This window comes from Seriola aureovittata, chromosome 24 (assembly GCF_021018895.1).
Source record: "Seriola aureovittata isolate HTS-2021-v1 ecotype China chromosome 24, ASM2101889v1, whole genome shotgun sequence".
NCBI lineage: Eukaryota > Metazoa > Chordata > Actinopteri > Carangiformes > Carangidae > Seriola > Seriola aureovittata.
In genome coordinates, this window is record NC_079387.1 from 5,771,248 (window position 1) to 5,794,967 (window position 23,720).

At 45.5% G+C, this 23,720-nt stretch overlaps 1 protein-coding gene across 3 annotated transcripts in view; it reads right to left on the reverse strand.

Moving 5' to 3' along the window:
- Positions 1 to 23,720, reverse strand: part of raph1b (Ras association (RalGDS/AF-6) and pleckstrin homology domains 1b) — a 39,151-nt gene that overhangs the window by 7,532 nt on the left and 7,899 nt on the right. Inside the window, exons 2-9 of one of the 3 annotated variants that reach the window (XM_056370119.1) lie at positions 19,422 to 19,505; positions 8,494 to 8,613; positions 7,980 to 8,085; positions 7,648 to 7,842; positions 6,915 to 7,345; positions 6,056 to 6,142; positions 5,393 to 5,467; positions 1,510 to 1,587 (exon numbers count right to left, since the gene is read on the reverse strand). In XM_056370119.1, coding sequence (XP_056226094.1) covers positions 1,510 to 1,587; positions 5,393 to 5,467; positions 6,056 to 6,142; positions 6,915 to 7,345; positions 7,648 to 7,842; positions 7,980 to 8,085; positions 8,494 to 8,613 — 1,092 coding nt within the window. In that variant the 5' untranslated portion in view covers positions 19,422 to 19,505. The remainder of the gene's footprint in view (positions 1 to 1,509; positions 1,588 to 5,392; positions 5,468 to 6,055; positions 6,143 to 6,914; positions 7,346 to 7,647; positions 7,843 to 7,979; positions 8,086 to 8,493; positions 8,614 to 19,421; positions 19,506 to 23,720) is intronic. The other 2 variants (XM_056370120.1, XM_056370121.1) reach the window with 2 other exon arrangements.

The following is a 23,720-nucleotide window of genomic DNA, read 5'->3' on the forward strand; positions in this document are numbered from 1 at the left end:
CCTCTGGGGAACAATTTGCAATAATTCTATGTGAATATAATTTAATGCCATAACAGTTTTAGCAGTAAAAGTGAACCTCAATTAAAGCCGCACAACCTGGTTGGGAACAGGCGGCTTTAATGAACCGGAGGGATGAAATCTGATCATGTGTTTTTAAGGCTTGTTTCAAATGCTTCTCACTATTTATGAGTCACAAGAGTCACAATGTCGCATATACAGATACTAAAATCCAATAATCTAGCCAAGGCTTTGCATCCACAGGCAAAGTAAAGTCCTCCATAACAAGTAAGATTAAACTAAGCTGAACGTGACACACACACACACACACACACACACACACACACACACACACACACGTGCCAAATCCAGCCTCACACAATCACAGCCTATATAAGACATATCCTGGTGTGAAATCAAATAAAGCCCTATATTCCTTGACCTCATGTTTGTCCCCGCCCATCAGGACCCAGATATCCAATCAGTACGTGGGTGCAGCTGATTGAATAGAGACACTGACAAATAAGAATAATGGGGGAGCTGTGAGACTCAGACATGGGGGAGTCTGACCTACATTTCTCACAGGAGAACCCCCTAAACCCCCCCCCCCCCCCAGTCTGGCCGAAAAAATCTGAAATAAACAACACAGAAGAGTAAAAGTGAACCAGAAAAACCCACAAGAGAAAAGTTCTGAATCCTCTAAAACTGCTTCAATGTCATGAATCCAAAATATTGTAAATGGTGAGGCCTAGCTAGTTACATAAAATGCTGACAACCACATCACTAATAATTTAGCACATGATAGCATTCTCCAGAGCTGAGGGTTTTTTCTTTTTCCCACATCCCGGCTGTACCAGCGCTCTTTATCTCGTCATATAACTATTCACTTGGCAGAGTGTAGTCTAGCCCTGTTTGGTGAAACACTATTCTGCCTCAGCTATTCATTGCATGTTAACAAAAAAAAAAAAAAAAAAAAAGGGGAAACCATTCTGCTAAATGACATCGCTCTCATTCACAGAGACAGTTCTCATTCACTGGGTGGAAACACTGGTAAAAATGGCCTGCCTGTGGAGTCCCATGCTGACTTCCCAGCGGAGACATGGGCTTTCAATGGAGCCAGGCGCCCCAGTTGTTCCCCGAAAAGCAGCACTTGTTTGGTTGGATGCAGTTAAATAAGATGTCTTATGCAAAATGTGTCTGCATTGTCTTGCAACACACACACACACACACACACACACACACACTGCATCTTTTTCTGAAGCCTCTGTCTGATATCTTGCTCCCTCCCCATCACACAACACACACACACATATATAATCAAACACTGCAATGACCTATTTTCTCTGCGCTTCATCGCCTCGCTGTGAATGAAGTTCACAAAGAAATGCAGCGTGCAGTGAATATGACGAGACAGCAATTACTGTATGAGCCAGAAAGAGGCTTTTTAAAAAGAGAAATCCGAGTCGGTGAGGGAGAGTGTGTGTGCACAAAGGAAAGAGGAGGTGGTCCTACCTTTTTGACCTGCGCCTCCTTGATTTTCTCCAGGGCGACTCGGATCTTCTCTGCCTTCAGTTTGGCAGCTTGCTCCTCCTAGATGAACACACAGGAACACAGTTGAGACAGCTGTCATTCACACACACACACACACACACACACACACACACACACACACACACACACACACACACAACCAAAAACAACCAAAAAGCCCCACAAACCCCCCCCAAAAAACCGGTTTGATTTCATAGCCTTGCCTCACCCTCTTCACCCATGTCTTTCATCATTCCTCTGGCAGGAATAAAACATCCTACACACACACACACACACACACACACACACAACTTCATTAAATAGTAAGCAGCCTTCTCAACCGTTTCCGTTTAAATGCACAAGCTTCGGGCACGGTGGAACATGATGTCTTGTGCAAAGCTCCTTTTCCTTCGGGTTGCTTACCTGCCCTCTCCAACACGATGCCATCACCTCCATTCTGCAGGTTGCGTTTGCTTCCACGTGTGTGTGTGTTTTTTTTTTAAATCACTTATGTGTGAATATGCGATCGAGCACAAATGTTCAACGTGATGGTAAAGCGCTGCTATTGTGACATTGGTCCGGTGTCCCCCCTCAAATATGGCGTTCCATTTGCTGCCTATGGTTCCATATTGGATTCATATGGAGCTGCAGCGGTTTTCCTTTGATCTCGCTGTACAGCAGAGATGGAAACAATAGTAGGAGATCCCCGAAGGGCGAGAGGCTGCGAACGAGTGTAGGATCAGTTCAGAAAGAGTCTATGCCGTCCGCTCATAGATACCACGATATCCTACAAAGATCATTTTAAAAAGGGGGGAAAATATTCAGAAAATATCCAAATGCGTCCATGATCGATGACGAAAACAGGTTCTCAGCTGTTTTTACATTGCAAGACTGAAGCGAAAAACAGAAAAAGAAATTCCATTTTTTAAACCCCCTCCCATTCGCCACCTAAAGCTACTGCTGTATGAAAAGTTATTCCAATGTGATCCTCAGAGGAAGAAGAAATTCAGCGTCGCATCCGCATCTCCCATCACTCAGAGGCGACAGTGGTCAAGCTAGCCGAGGCTGAGCCGAGCAGAGGCTCTGTGACAGCGCAGGTTCACTGACGCTCACAGACATGTGCACATGAGAGGAGCACAACTTGACTAAAGCCCAAAGTGAGACAGTAGGGAGGACGATGCCCCTCCCCCTTCTATTCTCCCACCCTTGCTTCCTGCTTTCTCCCCTCTCTCTCTCTCTTTCCCCCCGTTTCTCCATCATTCTCTTCCTTCTCTCTCAAACAGATGCAGAGGTTTGGGAGCGTGCCCAATCGATAGAGCATAATCCCCACGAAAATAGTAGAATGACGGGGTCAGCCAATCAGCGAGCCCCATTTGCAAGACCCTCTACCCTTTAGCCAGTCAGGACAAGGGCGGGAGTGAGGGGGGCGACGACCGTGACTGACATCGGGCCCGGAGCTAAACTACAGCGACAAGGACGGAGAGTGGATTTTGTGTGAATGAGAAGCTCAGATGCTGAATATTTGAAGTTGTGTGTGTGTGTGTGTGTATACAGAGGCATGTGTGTTAAAAGAGAGCAAGTGAGGGGGGGGGGCTAACAACCGTTCCCCCAAGCCTCTTATCTCAAGACCCCCCCCCCCCCCCCCCCCCCCCTCTCCTCCTTGACCCAGACTACCTTTTCCACATGACCAGCTCCAGAGCACAAATACATTAATGTAATAAAAAGCCAACACTGTGTTTGGCCAACACACAGTGATGGGCTTTTAGCCTGCCAAGTGCGAGGCTGTGTGTGTGAGGAGCAGAGGTCATGGGGGTCGTGCAGATTACAGTCCAGAGTCAATCTGAGTCACACTGTAGGATTAGGCCCAGAAATGTCAGCGCAGCCCCTCCACACCTCCCTCTCCCCTCCATTATTCCCTCTCCACACGACACCTACACCCTATTTTTCTATTAGACATTTGTCTGATTCCCATTCCACAGCCGTTTTCCCTTCCACTTTCACACTCAGCCACACCAGAGCCAGTTTTAAAAAAGGCTTTTCTGCCTAGCCCGGAAAAAAAAAAAAAAAAATCTTGGCTCCGTCTCCCTTTGATGTCTTCCCACTCTCTCCCTCCTCGCTTGTTCCCAAACATCCCGCGCTCATTCAGTATTCTGATTTGCGAGCGAGGAGAGGGAGAGATTTTGTGAGTGGAGGCGATCGCGGCTCGCCCCTCTCCCATTCTCTGATGGAGAAGTGTAACACTAACACATAAACTCCCGCACAGCCTGTACGCCGCAGGCCGTCCATCCTCTTACCCCCCCCCCCCCTTTTTTAAAACCACTCAAATGCTTTCTCCATACACGGTCAGCCTGAGAGCTTGGATGCCAGAAACCAATAGCCTTGAAACATTGAATTAATTCCATTGTTTTGTAATACAAAGAGAAACTGCCACGGCAAGATTCTGGCTGAAGATTTTGGGAGCAGATGAATTGTTTGGATATTGCTGCAAGAGTCAGCTTCACATCTATTATATATTCAAATAACTGAAAGGGTTTTAGAAAGAAATCTGAATTCAAGGCTAATGAGTGCTAATGGAGATCTTTCAGTCTTCTCCTACATGAAGGCTTTTGTCGTGAAGTTTTTCCCTAGAGTTTTCCTGACCCTGAGACTATCTGAGATTACAATAATTTGTAGTTTGTGTCGTACTCTTGCAAAAACCCCTTGGATTATTAAATCTCTGTAGGATTCAGGGAGCTCTGGACTTCGGCGCCTGCCTCTCTCGGAATCCCCAGCCGTGCGCTTGGCTACGTGTCGTCTGGCAGCGGTGGGATAAATCACAATCAGCAGCGGCCAACTTTGAACCACAAATCTGCACACATCTGATCGGCATAAGCTTTGCATCGGAGCCAAAGGCTGCAACTAATACACTTGCTGGGAAACCTGACGGCTGCCAAGAGGTTTATAGTAAAATAGTGTGTGTACACCACTAAGATCTTCGTGCAGTTCATTGTCTTGTGTTTGTATGAGCATTGTTAAGTTAACGCGTATAGTTTCAACGTATGGAACAGCAAGAACCTGCAGAACCATTTCCCAATTCAATACAAATTCAAGCATGTCACACATAAACACACAACTTCCAGAAAACACACAGGGCTGCAACTGACTATTATTTAATGATCAATTAATTGATTAATCGTTGAGTCTATATAATGTCAGAAAAGGGTGGAGGAAAACTACTACTGTTTGAAACTGTTGTAAAGTAAAAGAGCTTTCCTGCTCATATTGAAGACAGATATTAAAGACATTTCATTTCTGACATTAAACAGACAAAGGCAGCAAATCCTCATAGTGGAGGAAGCTGGGATGCTTTAAATGATTCATTTATTATCAAAATTGTGCTGCCAATTAATTTATTACCAAACGACTCATCGATTAATTGACTCATCATTGCAGCTCTAATGACATTAAGTCACATTTCCTTTCTTAATGAAGACAGAGTGCAAATCAAAAGCTTCACAGAGAAAGAGATGGAAAAATGAAAGAATATAGGGACCAATGGTCAGAAGGCCTCATGCCAGTGAAAATAAATGTGGAAGCATGTAGGAAGAAACAATCAAGTGTATTCAGTCTATAAGCATGGTAAATGATGAGGAGGAAAAATCCATTCTGATACTCTAACGCTGTTATATATATGAATTTTCATTAACTTGTACACGTTCCTAAACAAATAAATAAACGAGTCCGATTTCAAGCAGCTGTTTTTTCAGCAATTGTCATGGAGATGGATTTTTCCACCGAGAGACATGCAAAGCAGAAGAGAGGAGCAGTGAACACACACACGGGCAAAAAAAAAAGAAAAAAAGAAGCGAGTGTATGAGGAGGTCACCTTGGTCAGGAGGTGAGAAGGCTTTCCAGCTATGCTTTTCAGAATGAGTGAGGTTTCTCGGTCCAGATAGGAGTGCTTGGGTGAAGAGAGGAGGGGAGATAAAAAAATAAAAAAAAGAGAGAGAGAGAGAGAGAGAGAGCAGAGGAACAGACAAAATATAGAGAAGTCAGTGCCAGATGATTCTTGGAGGCTTATTAATCGCAGGTGTTTTGATCTTTTTTTGGTATAAAGAAGCGTGGAAGCGAGAGAAGGCTCCATACATGGAGCGCTCAGCAGCTGTGGTTGTCATTAGCTGCAGCTGTGGGTAAAGAAGCAATGATTGTGACAAGTACTGCAGATATGCACATGGCTGCATCAGACTGGAGTGTGTGATACATAGTACACTCTGTATACTGCAAAAAACCTGGGGTCTACAACTACTTTCACACACACACATACACACAATCCATACACACTTTTATGCTTACGGTTACATGTGCATGCATAACACATAAACCAAAGGCTGCACACTAGCCAACCAATTCGGTTGCAATTACTATTGGTCTCTAGCATCATCATTAATATAAATTTCAACATATGATCGCACTCTAAATGCTCAACTGTGCAGCCTTAAACGGGGAATACGCCTATGCACACATGCAAGCTTCGCACACATGCACTTACAGTGGCCCGATCCACTTCACCCACGTGTGCGGTGAAGTCAAGCTGCCGCCTGGCCGGCTTACCGTTGGCCCGTCGCAGCGTGACATGCTGGGAAAATCAGGAGGTGCAGGCGAGGTGTGTGTGGGTAAAAAAAGCACAGATATAGGAAAGGATGCAAACACAGATAATATAAAACACATGCAGAGGGGACAGGGGACATGCGGTAGATATTGTGTTAACATGTAATACATTCCTCTCCATAAAGTCACATAAACATACAGATCTGTTTATGTGTATAGATGCTCAAGTGAAACAAGTTCAACAAACGTACTTTAGGAGATATTTTGCTTTTTGTTAGAGAGCCGAGGCGTTTGGTGAGGGAACAAAGAAATTCAGAAATGGTAGATGTTAACATTGTAATCCAAGTCACACTTAGGAGACTAATAGGCGATTACAATGCATTCATTAAAACACCCATCCAATGCACAATACACGGGCCCGTATTGTGGATTGACTCTCACTACGCTTCAGGCATGCAGTTTCTTCCAAACTTCATGCTGCGTGGTTAAACATGCAGGATCAGAACTGGATTGAGGTCAATTCAGCAGATTCAGGATTTGGATTTTCTTAGAAATCCGAATAACTGCTTTGCTGTTAATCAGTTGTACGATAACAAGAGTGTATTTCCTTTGTGTCTTCAGAGACTGAACGGAAAACTGAACTGACCCCAAATCTTATTAACACAGATTTCACTTACCAGTACACATGGAAACATACACGTCTTCCACACTGTGGCACGCCCACACACACACTTTCTCATTAGCTGAATCACTATTGGTGTGTGTTTTTCAGTGTTTGTGTGCTTCAGCGTAGGTCATACCTCAGTGCTGGTCTGGTTTTGTCCTTGTGTGCTCGGGCTGCTCCGGCCCTCCCTCTCTCCTCCCGTCATCACTTTATCAATGTCCAGGGAGTCCATGCTGGACGCTGAGGCACATGCTGAGTTTACACTGGACCGCTGGGACGGAGCTTCCTGCTCGCTGACTGCGCCCACTGAGCCCGTCCTGCGGTGCTGCCCGCCGCCGGACGACCCCGACGAGGGCCGTCGGAGCGTGGTGGAGGAGAAGGAGGAGGAGGAGGATGAGGAGGAAGAGGAGGACGTCTGACGAGCCGCTTCGTCCATGCTGAGCGAGGCCTTCTCCAGCTGAGAGGTGATGTCATCCAGGGAGATGTTGGAGGCGGCGGGGCGGGCGTTGACGCTGCCGCCTCGTACTGTGTTGGCCGGCGACGCCCGGGTACTGCTACTGGTGCTTCCTGTTGGAGAGTTCAAAGTTTCAAAACAGCTCAAATGGAGGAGGAAATCATCTCTGCATGCACTGACTCCAGTTTAAATAATATATAATCCATATATAATGCTTTTTCATAAGGAGATCATTCCATTAATGAAGTGAGGTTATTAGGAAATAAAGCATTCCTCCCAACAATGTGGGATTCTACATCAAATTAAAGCAAAGTATGGCTGACAGCCTTATGGACAATGATTATATATTTTTGTTTAGGGATTGATGACTCCACGAAGCACCACAACCCCACTACACATTATTCAGTGAGACTACCTCCGCTGCTTCCCCCCCCACTGGTGCCTGTGTGCTTGGTACTGGCACTACGCCCTCCAGGGGCCCTCTGCTGGCCTTTGCTCTGGCCACGAGCCGTGGAGTTAGGTCTGGAAATGGTATTGAGCTCCTGTTCGATTGAGCACAGGTCGGCCATCAGGGCGTCCAGGTCCACTGTGTCGCCCTGGTTCAGCGCCTCTGCAGTGAGCAAAGATAAAGGATACAGAGGGATCAAAGAGAAGAGTAGGGTAGAGGGGGGAGGGGTGTGATTAATCCATTCTTCTGACCTTTTTCTGATTGGTGCCATTAGATTCATACTGTGAATGAGGTCTCACCGTTTATGTTGTACATTGAGAAGCGGTAGGAGAAGTTGGCCATGTTAGTCTCCTGTCTGAGAGGAGGCTTCTGCAGTGCTTTCTGTGGCCTGCCATCATCCAGACTCTGCAGAGCACGCGCACACACACACACACACGAAATACTTGAGTTGCAGATATGCAAAAAACTACACACATGACATTACAGTCAAACCACAGGATCTAAGCAACCATGTCTGCCTGCTAGACACCTTAGTCACATACCCCCCCCACACACACACATACACACACACACACAGACCTGCACAAACACACAGTACAAAGTGGTGGTGGGAGGGGAGTTGCTAGGATACAGTATAGGGAGACAGGATTAGCAGTGTTAAGGTTGCTATGGATACAGCCCCTTCCTTTCTCTGTGCTTTTCTACCTGTGTGAGTCTGTATCTGTGAAACCAACCTCCATTACTTGTGTGTATATATATATATATATATGTGTGTATGTGTACAGTATATTGTGTATATGTATGTATGTTAACCTGTGTGAGTTTGTCCAGCTCTCCCAGCCAGGCTCCAAACATCTTGTCCAGGTCCTGGTCCTCCTTATCGCTGTCCTCCTCTGCTCCATGGTCCAACTCATCATCTGACACCTGCTCCATCTATACACACACACACACACACACACACACACACACAAATGCAGACGCAGAGAAACAGAGGAAAGCAAATGAGACATTGTCAGATGATTCCACACATGTACATAAATTCACACACTATCAGATCACACCCACATAGCAGGAGTGATCTAACAGAGGAAGAAAAAAAAAAAACCCTCAGCTCATGCCAACCTCACTGCCTGTTACCATGACAACCGCTCATGGACCCCTAGCGGGCACCCTGTGCAGTCTGATCGGTGGAATGCCCTGTAGTGTGTAGTAGTGTGCTGTTCACCGCTGACACACCCAACATCTCTGCCTCCAGCTAACGATCCAAAAGAAAAAGGGAGGATGGAGGAAGGAGGACGGCGCCGAAAAACAACCAACCACTACCACCTAAATTGATGTGGTGAGTGCAGTGAATCACTGCAGCATGGAGGTCACATCAATCGGAGCGCTCTGAACAACACTAGCAGGTTGTATTAGTTGGCTAATATGAGCCAGTGTGATGGGGAAGGGAGGCATAGCAAGCTGGTTGTTGGGAGCTCAGCTGTGCAGTCAAAGGTGATTGCGGAGCTCCCTCTGCTGGACTTAAAAAGGAAAGTGGTGTGACTGCAACATGCAGCAGTGTGGCCTGGTTGTCTCAGTCCCAGCAGCTCATATCTCGTAATGCAACAGAAGAGGTGACAGGCTCCGAAAAAGCATCTTATTGTTGACATGTTACACAGGTAGACGTATTTCATCCTTGTGGATATATTTCATATTTATTAGAAATTGCTAAATATTAGACATTTGCTCGCTTTCATTTTTAAAAAACCTCACCTTATAACTAACCTGTAACACACTCACATACTGCAGATATAATTCTGTGGTCAGCCTTCCAGTATTCAGTTAAAATGAAGTAGCTTGAACACATCAACAAGGACACTTCACAAGAGACAAAACACTGAATGAAAAACATGAAACTCAAGGATAACCCTCACAGAGCGAAAATGAAAATGTAACAGCATGTGACGACGTCCCTCCCTCCCCCGTTTCCTTCATATCATTTCTAGGTCAGCTGGGCAGTCACACTGTTTAGACAATCTGATATTGCCCAACCTGGGAGGATGAATAAACACCCACGCATGCCAGTGCGCTCGGAGGAAGAATGCCGTCTAATCTGGAGCTGTGTGCGTCAAACAGAAGGAGAGCGTTGGTTAAGCACAAGGAGGAGTCACACCTATAGTGCAGGCGCAGAGTGAACACACATAGAGCAAAAAAAAAAAAAAAACATTACAGTTTAACAATAAATAAATGAGACAGTCCAATTTGACAATTTAAGAGAGCCCCTCTCTTGGTACAGTCCAGAGCCTCCCAATACACTCCAGTCAGATGGAATATTCTCGGGTAATCCCACTGTTGTTTACAGGGGGTGTCATTCCCTCCTGTTATTCACACTGTGTGGTGTCAGTCACTACTGGGGACTGTACCAAACCAGGATTAACCCCTCTGATGACCCCTGTTCGTTTGATCTAGCAAAATGTGCCCATGTGGCTCAATGTGTGTGTATATGTTTGTGTGTGTGTGTGTGTGTGTGTGTGTGTGTGTGTGTGTGTGTGTGTGTTTCTGCGTCTAAGCCTTTATGGTTATACTGAATACTTTAGAAGCAATCTGAAAGTCATGCTTTGTTGTTAAAGGGTGATAAAAGCGGGTAATAAAACAGGCAGTAGGTAGAAGGCAATAAAACAGGGCAGGTGTTCAGCAAAGCAAACAGGAATATGATAGCGACACCGCCAATAATCGGTCAGCTGAAAACACACACACACACACACACACACACACACAGGGCAGTTGAGGGGCGCTTGTTACAGATCAGAGGCGGTCACATTCCAGACAGCACACGTGCTCCTTAAAGTCACTGTATGTGCTGCATGTGCAAATATACTCCCTCAGCCTCCTATCCCAGCCTTTGTGTCTCTACAGATGATATTACAAGCCAAAGCTGCCACTACTGTGTGTGTGTGTGCGTGCGTGTGTGTGTGTGTGTGTGTGTGTGTGTGTGTGTGTGTGTACGTGCATTACAGTGTTGATGATAGATGCCTTCCTGCTTTGGCACACATATGAAACAAATGAGGACTTGTCATCTTGTCGAGAAAGATAGAGTCTAAGTATGTAAACAAAAACTATTTAACCAAGCGCGTGTGTGTGTGTGTGAAAAATTATATCCATGTACTCGTGAACGTGTGTGGGAGTCGGAACAGGAAATGACCAGGATGTGCAGAATTCCTGATTTCCCTAATGGCCTGGTTCTTGGCAGGAAACAGCAGCTGTCCTTCGGTTTGTCCGTGCCACTTATTGGGGACGGGAGGGACGTGTGGGTGGGTGGGAGGAGTTCAGGGCGCTGTGAGCGGGATCCGGGATCCGGGATCCGGGACCCCTCCCACCCTTACATCCACCCGCCACATCCCTGAGGATGACCCAGTGGTTTACCATAAAAATGACAAAAAGCATACACCAGTTTGCCCTCATTGAAATTACACAGTACCATACCACCGCGAAAGAACTTAAAACATCCATTTGTCTACTCAGCTGCCTTCAACTGTGGCTCCACATGGGGCCCTTTGGTCTGTATCTATTTGGGGGTTTCCCAGTATGAAAGGGGCTGTGTATCCTTGCTGTAAGGCATGACATCATGCCTGGATGGAGGCAGACGGGAAGAGGAAATGGCCAAAATCAGATGAACTTGCATTGTGTTTGCCAATACTCTTGACGTGGTCCCATCTGTAAATACATGAGCAAGAAATGAGCGGCACTGCAGGAGACCTTTAAACAGCTGTGTTTAAACAGCAACCAGCCTGCGGTGCTTCACAGTAGTTACACACACACACATCTGCAGGTAGGCGCACCCACATGTGTGTATACATCTGCTGTAGGTGCATATTCAATTTAAAACAGCCAGAGGAACAAAAATCCAAAGAGAATAAAAACAGAGACAGAAAAAGAATGATGCGTGCGCAAAAACAAACAGCGCTTTGAAAATAGCTCTGCTGCTGTCATTTTAATGGAATCGCAGCCTGAGTGGCAGATGCTGCAGGTTTAAGTGAATTACCACCTGAGGCCCTGCTTTTAAGCTTATGGAGCATGACCTGAGAAAGACACAGGGATGGGAGGCAGCTCTCTGCATGCATATGTGTGTGTGTGTGTGTGTGTGTGTGTGTATGTGTAGCTTTTGCCTTCTCCCCCTCCTGACGCTCCTGCACGGTCCCTCTTTCTTGTCTGAGCATGACCAGCACTCATCTGTCTCCTGTGGCTGCTGGTTGGCTCAGCGGTCTACTGGGTGAAAGGTTAGAGGTCAAAGGTCTTCCCAGTGGAGTCTCCCCTCTGCAGACTTTTTTTTTTTTTCTGTTGGTACCATGTAAACACTCGCAGATCCCGCTGATGCTGCAGTGCTGGCGAAGGGAAGATGAGGAGTGTGTTCAGGGAAAACGAATCTCTCTAAATCTTAGAGCAAGCACAGTAAGCATCCGGTGCTGAGGAGGATGAAGATGAAGAGGTGGTGGAGGAGGAGGAGGAGGACATTTCTATCTTTAGAAGTCGTTCATATCAGAAAGCGTCAAGAGGATTGGAAAAGGGAGCAGTATGAAGACTAAATGTTAAGCTGCTGAATATCAATAAAAAATTAGGCTATAAGTTTCCAAAAGTGGCCGGTTTCTGTCTGCTACAGATATGTCAGGCCTAAATCACACAAACTGATTATAGCACACGCTGCTGTTCAGACACAGGAAGTAGGTTAATAAATAAGAAACTTCATTTGAGGCAAGGAAACACTGCTGTACCGGTTCAAAAGAACTCGCTGACTCGCCTCTTGTCACATTTTAAATCACATGATTAATGCTGCCTGAGGCCTATTTACACACATAATGTGACAAACAAACTGCAGACTGGCCTCTTGGATTAGTTACAGAGACCTTTCAGGTTCAAGTTACTAAACGTTTAATCATACAAAATTAATCTCTTTGGGGAAACACGTCCTCTGCATGTGAGCTCTCCTTAATATATAGGACCAGCTGCAGGTCTGAGGCCAGTTTCCAGAGTGAAGGGTGATGGCCGGCGTGTTCCTCACATGTAAATCTTAAGGGTTGGAGAAAACTGGATCATCCAGAGGAAACACACGAGAACACAAACAGAGAAGCTCCCTTCGTCCTTGAGACGGACATGAGAGAAAAAAAGAAAGAGGGGAAGAGATTAAAAAAAAGCTGCCGGAGAGAAAGAAGGGTGTGACAGAAAGAACGGGAGAGCGCAACATGACATCATAGGTCAGATTAGGTCTCCATGTCTGCCTCCTTCTTAATTCACTTTGCATGATAGTCTTGTTGTTCATTTGGTTCACATTAAACTGCATCTTGCACGGACACGCAACTTTTATGATTCAGCAGAGTAGTTAGAGGAGAACTGTAACTCTAGTCTGAGTAACAGTGCTGGGACAGTGGAGCAGCCATGATTTCTGACTGCACCACCTCCATTCAACACATTACCCATCAGCCCTCTGCATCACGGCGGCACTTCTCTGGGTTGGTACGTTTCTGTAGATGCTGCTCTTTTCTTTGTGTTCAAACCCTCTTTACTTGCCTGAGTCGAATTACTCTTTATGAGAACAAACAAAACGGCTAATTGAATCCATACAATCTCGAAAAAGAAAACAAGAGAAAAAAGGAAAAACAGCCGCACCACTGACGATGCCCGTCTGTTCCTAGTTGATACTCGAATGCCGACTTCCCCCTAACATTTGAGTTACAAATAAATCCTTTCATTACTTCAATCGCACAGGAAATATAAAGGCTGGGACGTGGAATATGACCTTAGCTGCGTAAACACTATTGTGGCCAGATACTCCTGCTGCTCATGACTGAGTGGATGTTTCCATTAAACACCTCGAAATAGACTACCATATTGAATGTGTGTGTGTTAGTTTTATAATGTTGCAATGAGAACTAATGAAAAGCAGGCACCAGCCACTTTGACTCTCATCCTTTCCACCTTGGAAAAAAAAAACACACACACACAAACATCTAAAGCCACCCTGTCCTCACAGCTCTTTCCCTCTTCTCTCAAATCATCTTTGTGTAAATTTGACACCTCGCTTCTAAAAATACCCTCAACATCATCGCAAACAAACATAGCCGAAATATGGAAGAACGAGACGGGAAATGACTGGGCACGGGGCTAGACAACAACATGGCAATTATAGAAACTCTGTGAACTCTTATGAGGCATGAATGCAGCGCTGTGGTGCTTGGCTGCAAACAGGGAGTGGGGAATTCTTAAGAGTTTGGTGGGACACAAACGCTCACAGTGACAAGGGTCTCCAGGGGGACAGATGCAGACAAGGCTCAAACAGAGGGAACAAGTAAAACATTTAGCACACCCATGGCTAGGAATAGCTCCAAAAACATGCACACACCCCCCATACTCTAAATACTGCTGACCGACTCTGGGTGTGTGGAGCAGCGAGAGGGAATGGTGCATGGGCCGGAGAAGATGTGAGGTGATTATGCATGTTTGACGGGTCCTTTTCAATTTACGTCACACGCGCAGCGGGAAACTACAAGGCACACCCCAGTTATATAATGTCTTTTAATAGCAAAGCCGCTGTAAGTCCCTGTACCGTTGTGCTTCAAGATCTTCTCTCTTCCTGACCTCCTTTCCTTTGTCTCTTTCTCATGTCAGCCCCTTATCTGGTGTGAACTGAGCCTTTTTTTCCGTGAGAGGCCGTGAATCACCTCACACACATTCACGTGTCTGATTGTCATCACATCCCCGAATGCTCATGTTATAAACCACACCGAAATGTACGCGGAAACTGAAGCGTCAAGATATCATAATGACATCCTGAAGCCGTTTAAGGCCAACACAAACTTCAGAGTGTGACTTATGATCCCATTTATGCTTAGACAGTCAAAAGAGAGCAAACTGTCGGGAAGGAACAAACCCTTTATTGCTGGTTTCAGACATAAAACAGATACAATCTCATTGTAAATGTGTGCGCATGTAATAACAGTTATTTCCAGACACATGTTTTCGGCGCAGTCTGTGGCCGTTTGCTCATTTCCGTTCCCATCCCTCCGTTCTTCCTTTGCCTCTCCCTTTTCTTTTTTTTTCCAGGTCAACTCCCTTCATTTACAAGACGTTACACCAGGAGAAACCGAAGTCACCGTGTCACATGGGCGTACGGCAAGTTAAAAGTGGAAAGAGGAAACCGGCTCTGAGCTGTAGCTAACAGTGCCAGTGAAAGAACTCTACGAACGAGGGAGCAGCGGGTCGGCCACCATCCAAAGTCCGGCCGGGCGCGGTCGGCCCGTCAGCCTCAACTGACCCGTCGCGGACGCCGACATCTGACGCTACAAAATGACATAATACTCTGTGTGGGTCCTCTGTGAAAGGGATGTGTAGGGTGGATGCAGCCTTAAAAGGTTAAAGCAACAAGCTTGTGACAAGATGATCACAAGTTTGAAATTTGGGACAAGAACGCACAACAAGAAAATGCTTCAGTGCTTTTTGTAAATAGATCTACATGCTGACAACTCTCATTATGATGTTGCTGACTGATGCTGATGATGCATTTTTTACATAACGAGCTCTTGCTCTTGTGCCAGTTTTCCCTCAACCTCAACACTTCTAAAATCAAACACTTGGCCGCTACAAGGTTGAATTATTCTGTATAATTGTTTGAATGTGTGCTTTTGATTTCTATGTGGATAGAAGAGGCGGTGAGTAACCTCTAGTTATGCAGATGTGTCAAATATCAGTAGATCAGTCACTGAAACTGAAATTCAAATAGACAAAAGGCAGTGCAAAGTTGTTGTCAGCTATGTTGGCTTAGAAGAAGCTGGTCCTCCTTCAAAATAAAAGCCATATATATGTTTATATGTATGTATAAATGTAATGTGATAAAAAAATGTGTTAATATCATGATATTAACAATCAAATGTGTATGTAAAGCAGCAGCAAGCAGGGCCTCAAAATGAAAGCAACGCCGCCGCGGGCTCCACTGTGTGGGGATTAGTCAGCACTCCAGGATGTGCAGTTACAGCTACACTATCTTCTGCAAACTAACACACCACAACCGTTGAAATGTGTTTAGGCATCGGAGTATTTTTTTCTGTGTTGTGTCGTGTTCTCGCGAATACAGTTGTGGAAAAAAAATGTCACGTCACATAGGAGAGCAGAGAGCATTAAGGGGAAGGAGTGATTGAGGGAAGAGAGATGAGATGGGTAAGAGCGCAGTGAGAGGGCGTGGGGGGGAGTGATGGAGGGAATGATGGATAGGTAGAATAATGGAGTGAAGGAGCCGGCTATTAGGTTGTGAATAAAGGGGAGGGCCTGATGGCCAAAACAACAGCTCTAGTGTCATTAGTCAAGCGCGACCAACAGCCTGCGAGCAGAGGAGGAACTTGTACCCAAACACACACACACACACACAGACACACACACACACACATACACATACACACACACACACATACATACACACATATGGATCCACAAACACATGCAAGCTCACTCAAGCACAGCGTGACACCATGAGCGACTCTGGCTTATACGGCCAATTAGGAAAGGAGGGGCAGAGAAAGAGATGGGGGACAGAGAGGGGAGAAAGATGAGGAGGATGTCAGAGGCGGACAGATGGAGAGGGAGTCGGGGGGGGGGGGTTGGGGGGGTCGGAGAGAAGAGGAGGAGCAGGAGAAACTGAGACGAGAGAAGAGAGGCAGTGTGAAAATGCACGGTCACAGTGGTGGGCGGTAGGTGTGAGGACTCAGCAGCTCATCAATATGAGAGCGAGCCAAACTTCAGCTGGCCCTGCATCACTCCTAACGGGCGTTGCCATGGCAACACACATGTACATCTCCACATTGGCGTGCTCCACAGAGGGACATGCAGCCATCATAAGGTTCCAATGTGAGCCTGGCCTAGATCCTCAGTAATAACTAACATATTGAAGTGATGTGTCCACATCCTGGCCCACAGGGTGTCCATCTGCCTCCTCATATAAACACAGAGACATTCTGCTGACGTTTGCAGGGATTTACATAATTTACCAATACTTCATGTTACCGTTATAAAAGAGGGGGTCAACATGCTACAAATCAAGCAGCACACGTGCGGGTGACACTCTTGTCACCCATCATCTCTCACTCATTCTCCCTTGCACACAAACAGACAGAGGATGTGTCAGCTTCCCTGCGGGGCAGCAGTACAAATGTGAAATCAATAGTCTTGTCCCTGTCCTCAGGAGATCAGGTTACATCTACACACAGACGTATATATATATATATATATACACACCCACATAGGGGCTCAAGTGGTATACTGCAGTGGGCTCTCTCTCTTTCACACACGCACGCACACACACACACACTTTCAAACATGATGCAGCACTGCAGCAGCAGGCAGCAGACAACAGAGGCTGACTGTTGAGAAGACCAAGCCAGACATTAAAAACAGGTACTGCTTAAAAAGAGAGAGAGAAAGAGAGAGAGAGGAAGAGAGAGAGAGAGAGAGAGAGAGTAAGAGACCTACTGCTGTGCTCTGGAAAAAAACCAAAGGAAAAAGAGCTGAGCTGCTGTGACGTAAAATCTTCAGCTCATGTTTTAGCTCAGCAGTGTAGGTCTGTTTGGGTATAAATGTGTAGCTCTACAATATTAAGAACCTGCTGTAACTTATTGATGTAAATGGTATTATACTTCAATATTAATGTCACTCAATAAAATCATTATGGGACCAACATAGATTTTTTTTTTACCCGTTCTTTGCTTGCTCTAGCAGAACGAGAGGTTTACATCCGCCACCTGTTAGGGAATACAAAGCACAGTAGGTATAACATTTTGCACAAGCAACACATGCCCAAACACACACATGCCCAAACACACACACACACACACACACACACACACACACACACACACACACACACACACACACACACACACCCCGTGCATGAACAATGTATTCCTACTGCAGCAAGCCGGCCATGTGCAATGTGTTGTACCTAAAGGCAAAAAGAAGCATACAGCTGCACGCATGCCAGTAGCAGCTGGGCACGTCTTCCTCCGTTAGCTTACTACGTTTCCCATCTTCCCCCTTGCTAAGCCCTTCACCTCATAACCCCTGCAGCTGACCACTGATGAGCTACTGCTGAAAAGCCTCGTTATCTGAATGTGAAGCAAATGTCCGAGTGTGTGTGTGTGTGTGGGTCTCATCAGACGGACATGAAAAAATGTGCCAGTCTGTTTCCTGCCACGCCACCTCCAGCATTCCTGCTGTGCCAATGCTGCCATCCTTGAGGAATGCGCGCGCGCGCGCACGCACACACACACACACACACACACACACACACACACACACACACACACACACACACACACACACACACACACACACACACACACACACACACACACACACACACACACACACACACACACACACACACGTCTTTGTGGTTGCAATCTGTATTTCTTTAGGAATAGCGGTGGTGGTGCGGGGATCATTTCAAGGACAATCTGTTTTAAGACTGCCCGATTCTGAATGAAAAGGTTGCCATGACAACCGCATCACAGAACAATGACATGTTAACCGTGGCCTTGCATGCGTGATGTACATGTTGAATAATATTGGCAGCTCAGTGTCGACGTTAGTGAGCATCTCTGCATGGCAACCTCCCCTTAAAACACATGACGCTGACACACACACACACACACACACACACACACACACACACACACACACACACACACACACACACAGTCACCCGCCAGTCACACAGCTATAAACCTTTATAAATATCTCTGACACATGAGCATCCCAACTTCCTGAAACAGTTTAAGTGCAGGGGAGCAGGCTTCCTCCTCTCAGCCTCAGGCTCCATCACCGCTGGGGTCCCAGTTTAAAATCCAGCTTCCTTCCACAGCCTCACTGCCGGGCTTTTTACTCATCACAAGCTTGTTTTCCAAAATTAAAAACAACCCAGTACGAGTGTGGGCCTTCGGAGTCTTGTTTCGCCATGTGTGCATTTCCTATAAAGCGGCATCATTCAGCCGAGCAGCAATCTAAATATAGATTTCCTTGCTGTGTGAGTGTGAGTGATTGATCTGAAAATGAGTACATTATGTAATTACTTCATCTCTGAAAAAAAAAAGAAAGTCAGCATCTCTTGTACAAATATGAGTGGAAACTTTGAGGCTCTGGGTTTCAAACTCAACGCAGATCTGTGATAGCGAGAGAATACAGACGTACTGAGAGAAGCATCGCTTTGCTACTGACCACAGCCATGGTTCGCCCTCACATGGTTCCACTTTAGTCAAGAATTATCTCCTTCGGTGAGGCAGACTCTCCCCTGACGAGATCCTCAGAGGTTTGACTCCTCTTTCATTTGGCTTTAATTTACAAGGCCTTCTGCCTGAGGATTTGGCTAAACAACAAACAACAAACACATGATGGATCTACACCGTCGACCGGGGATTCCACTTGCTGAAAAATTTAAAGCTGCGAGATGACAGATGATAGCTGAACACGTGATTCCTCAGACGTGCATGTCAGAAGCACTGCACTAAAACTGGCATTTGAGACCACCTTAAATAACTTCCCTGGCGGCTGCCTACAGCAGCAAATGGTGTCAAAACAATAATCTCTGTGGCATTTGTGCGAGGAAGCCTGAGTTTTTGCGAAGCTTACGTCAATACCGTCTTTCCTTTTTCCTCTGCTCATAATTTATTACCCACAGAAAGCAGCAGTGGCACCATTTACTCACTCCGGTTTACAGGAACTCTTACCTCTGAAGTGAATTTCTCTCCTTCCTATTGAGGTGAAAGGTCAAGCGAAACCACCACGCCGCTCTGCGACCGGGCTTTTATCCCCTGGAAACAAGAAAAGAAAGAAAGAAAGAAAGAAAGAAAGAAAGGAAGAATAAAACCAATCAGATATGGTTTGCTTTATTTTTTGTGGCTGTTGTAGAAGAAGCGCACACCCACTGCTTTGGTCACCTCGACCACGGCCATTAGTCAGTGAAATCCCAAACTTTATGGATCGAGTGTTTGCTCTCACCGCACTGCAGGGGAAATCAAGGGAATTGAAGGCCGGCAGCAGGAGGAGAGCAGACTTGATTTCACTGTCACAAGAATGCAGGGGATTAACTACGGAGGGTGCTTGAGCGAGAGACTTAACTAAGCACAGGCGAAAATGACACGCGCGGCCAGAAAGACACTTATCTCACAGCTCGGAAAGCAATCAAGCACAGTTCTCCCTTCATTATAAACTCTCTCTTGTCTCTCTCTCTCTCTCTCTTATTAGTGCGAGATTAAGAATGTGACATTTGAGCTGCAGAGGCCTTCTTTCGTTTGACTGCAAAGCCTTTCAGGACCCGCACGCATGAACACACACACACACACACACGCAGCTAACATAATAAGCATTGCAACTACCACAGGCTGATAATTTCACAACATGAGTCAGAGTAGAAACTCAAACTTTGTCAAAACTCTTAGTTGTGTATTAAGTGTGACTCACCAGGTCTCAACAATGCTGACCGACATTTCAGCGAATTTCACCTCAGTGCTGACTCACAGCGGCCTAACCTTATTTTATCTAAAACTATCTGGATGCTGAATCATAAAAAATATAATGTAGGTATGTCAGGTTATAACATGCTGAGCTGGTTGGAAAATATCAGTGCTATGATTTGGTCATGGCGTGTATTTACTTTGAGTGTGTGTGTGTGTGTGTGTGTGTGTGTGTGTGTGTGTGTGTGTGTGTGTGTGTGTGTGTGTCTCTGAGAGAGAGAGGTAGGCAGCTGATGTTATGGCGAACTACGGAGGAACACATTCCCGCTGGCCTCAGCTGTTCCTTCGTTTTCTACACACCAACTGTTGTTCATCCGCAGCATGTGGCTGGCCCCAAAAAAAAAAAAAAAAAGTGTGTGTGAGCGTGTGTTTTCACAGCAAACACACTTCTTGTAACAGGGCGAGAGCGTCAGAAAGAGCACAGGTTTGTGTGAGTGCGTTGGTCATGCCGTACGTGTGTGTCGAAAACACAACTGCCTGCTTGAATCGCAAGTTAACGTGTGATATCACTCAGTCAACACAAGGCTATACAACAGGTGTGGCAGTGACACATGGGTCCGTGCAGCTGCAGGGAACAGTTGCTCCAGTCACAACAGCGCACAGGCCGGCAGGCAGCTGCTCCCACGCTGAAAACAAAGGCAGGCCTGCGACACATGCACAGATAAACACAGCCGACTTCTGATCAGTGGTTTTTTTTACAGGGAGGGAGATGACTCAGATCAAACAATTTCAGACATGACTTCTATTTTCCTTTTCAAATTCTGTAATAAGATGCAAAACTTTGCTTATCTGATTTTTTTTTTTCCCTTTCTGCAGCATCATTACAGCGCCGGCTCACAAAGTTGCATGGGTATGAGAACTATGAATGCTCAGGTACATACGCAGCACATGTTGTGTTTATGGAGTCTGTGCAGAGCAACATAACCTGGGAACAATGTCTTCCCTTGTGACTGAATGCTGAGGCGACTGTGTGGGCACTACAAAAACACACAACTGCCCAAAAAGGTGCCCTGTGTGTCGCTGCCTTTACAACAGTTGGTTTCAACACACTTTTTATGTGGCCTAGATTGTTGCCCCACTTCAACAACACACCAAAGGGGAAACACAGGGACCTGTGTAGTGGACACAGGTGTGTCCTTGTCCGCCCCCATTAACTGCAAAACCTTTGGGGTGGCTCATTTCCTGTCGGGGCAGGAAGTGGGGAGGAAGGCAGGGCACTGAGTGAGCAGGGGGTGATGATGATGTCACAGCAGGAAAAGAAAGGCAGGATTGTTGTAGGGGGAAGCCCAGCGAATGAGTGTGCAGGAATCAAACGGAGCTAAACGCACGATATGTTTGTACAGTGCATGTACTGTATGACTGTCAAATGCTCCGTCTGTGGCACTAGCCGTATACTATATCTATATATAGACACATACTGTAATAAGTGTTTTACAGGACCACATAACAGACTTGTTCCAAACAGACATTAAAGGCAAAAATGAGACACAAGCCACTACACAGGGTTTCTGTTGCTCAGGATGACACGCCACATTAAACTGGGAAGATCAGTGGATATTATTCCCCTTAGGCATCTGTGTCAGACCCATTCAGAGAGGTAATGTACGCCTCATACTGATCTTCAATGATGTGACTCACTCGCAAAGGTTTTTTTCCTCTTTTCTTCAAACAAACACCATCAGAAAAAGTTTTATTTTAAATGATCATCATACCAGCAGCGTCTGTAATAAAGGGAGGAATAGTTAACATCGGATACTTTAGCATTTCCTGTTTCATAACACACAGAAATACAAAATGAAGTGTGTATTCTGTTTGATTCAGATTTTCTAGATTAGTCATAATGATGACCGGATGAGTACTGGCACTTATACAAACATGAGTACATTTGGTCAGATATGAGCAATCCATCTCAAATATTTTCTTAGTCACTCTTGAACGATACAACTGAGATAAATGATCAAAAGTAAGACTTTAACTTCTTTAGGTTTTGGCACACTCACACATTAAAAGGAAAATTCAAGTAGTTTTTCAACCACTAAATCCCAGATGTGTCATTTTGAACTTGTGCCACAGTTCGGAGGATGAATTGTTTTGATTAAAAAAAAACAGGAAGAACTTACAGTAGAAAAAAATACAATACAATAACATTACAAACAATGGCCTTAAAATACTATACAGTTAACAACAACACATCTATTAACATAATCTTGCGGGACGGTAGAAAGTGGAAATGAATACTGTAAAGATCATAACAACATACAAACACATACTACACAGGGAAGAAAGTCTACTCTTAACACTACCTGCACAAAGAAGCAGAAACACCACGTCAGAGTGACGCAACCGAGGCCAAAGATTAATGATGAAAGATGCATTCCTCCCATTCTTGTGTTGCATGACAAGATAGCATCTGGAAATGTGATAAATTACAGTGTTGTGTTCTGTGACAGATGACGAGGCGAACACAATACAATGTGATAATCTGGTTGTGACACAGGACAGATTCGCTCCTTAATTCACCACTGATCTGTAATAACAATGGCTGCTGGTCCCAGGGAGATTTATTGATCAGAAACAACATCGTAATCTGGTTTCACAGCAAGACGAGGCCTTAGCAGTGACCCTGAGCGCTCCTGTAAGGGCATTGAGGCAAAACCATCAGTCAGCTGACTGACTGATGGGTTCGCTACAAAGCGCATCCTCGCTGGGAAGGTGCATTAGTATTGATCAGCGTATTGCTTTTACACCAAATCAAGTGGAACTGGAAGAAGCTATTCTTGCACAGTGGACGGCCTGACCTCTTCCGTAGGTCAATACAAAATCACTTGTTGACGTGTTGATGTTCTGACCCACGACTACTCGCTACACATGTAATAATGCAGTAACGGCTGCCGAGTACACATGGGTCGGACCACGCCCATCTCTGTCTTGATCTCAACTACACACCTGTCCTGACTGTATCTTGTGGCTCCATCACGGTGACGGCATCCGTCCACAGACAAACAGACGTATAAACACCTGCCACAGCACATTTTACCCTGATGACACACACACACACCCAGACTCACAAGGTGAAAACAATGCCAACAATATAATCATTTCACATCCATGTCACCGTCTGACTTTCAAAATAAGATACTGATAGCAGCCTTTTGTTTTGTTATCCTTCAATAAACTTAAACTGCCAGCAAGTGATTCATCCATGACTAATATTAACACAACTACTCATGTGGTTACTTTATTTTACTCACTGCACTCAAGGTCCTCTGACTCCAAAGTGCCTCCTGGTCACATGACAAAACCATTAACACCAAAAAAGTGAGTCCCCGCACCGAGGCTAAACACACAACTTGTTCTCTTGAGCTTTAACCCGTGGTGAAGGTGTTACTGGACTGACCCTGCAGTATCACTCCCAGACTACCTCTGCTCTTCCCACTCACGCACACTGAAGTCTGGTTGCGATTACAAGGAGCTGATCTCCTCTCCTCAGTGGGATTCTCCACGGCCTCTGCA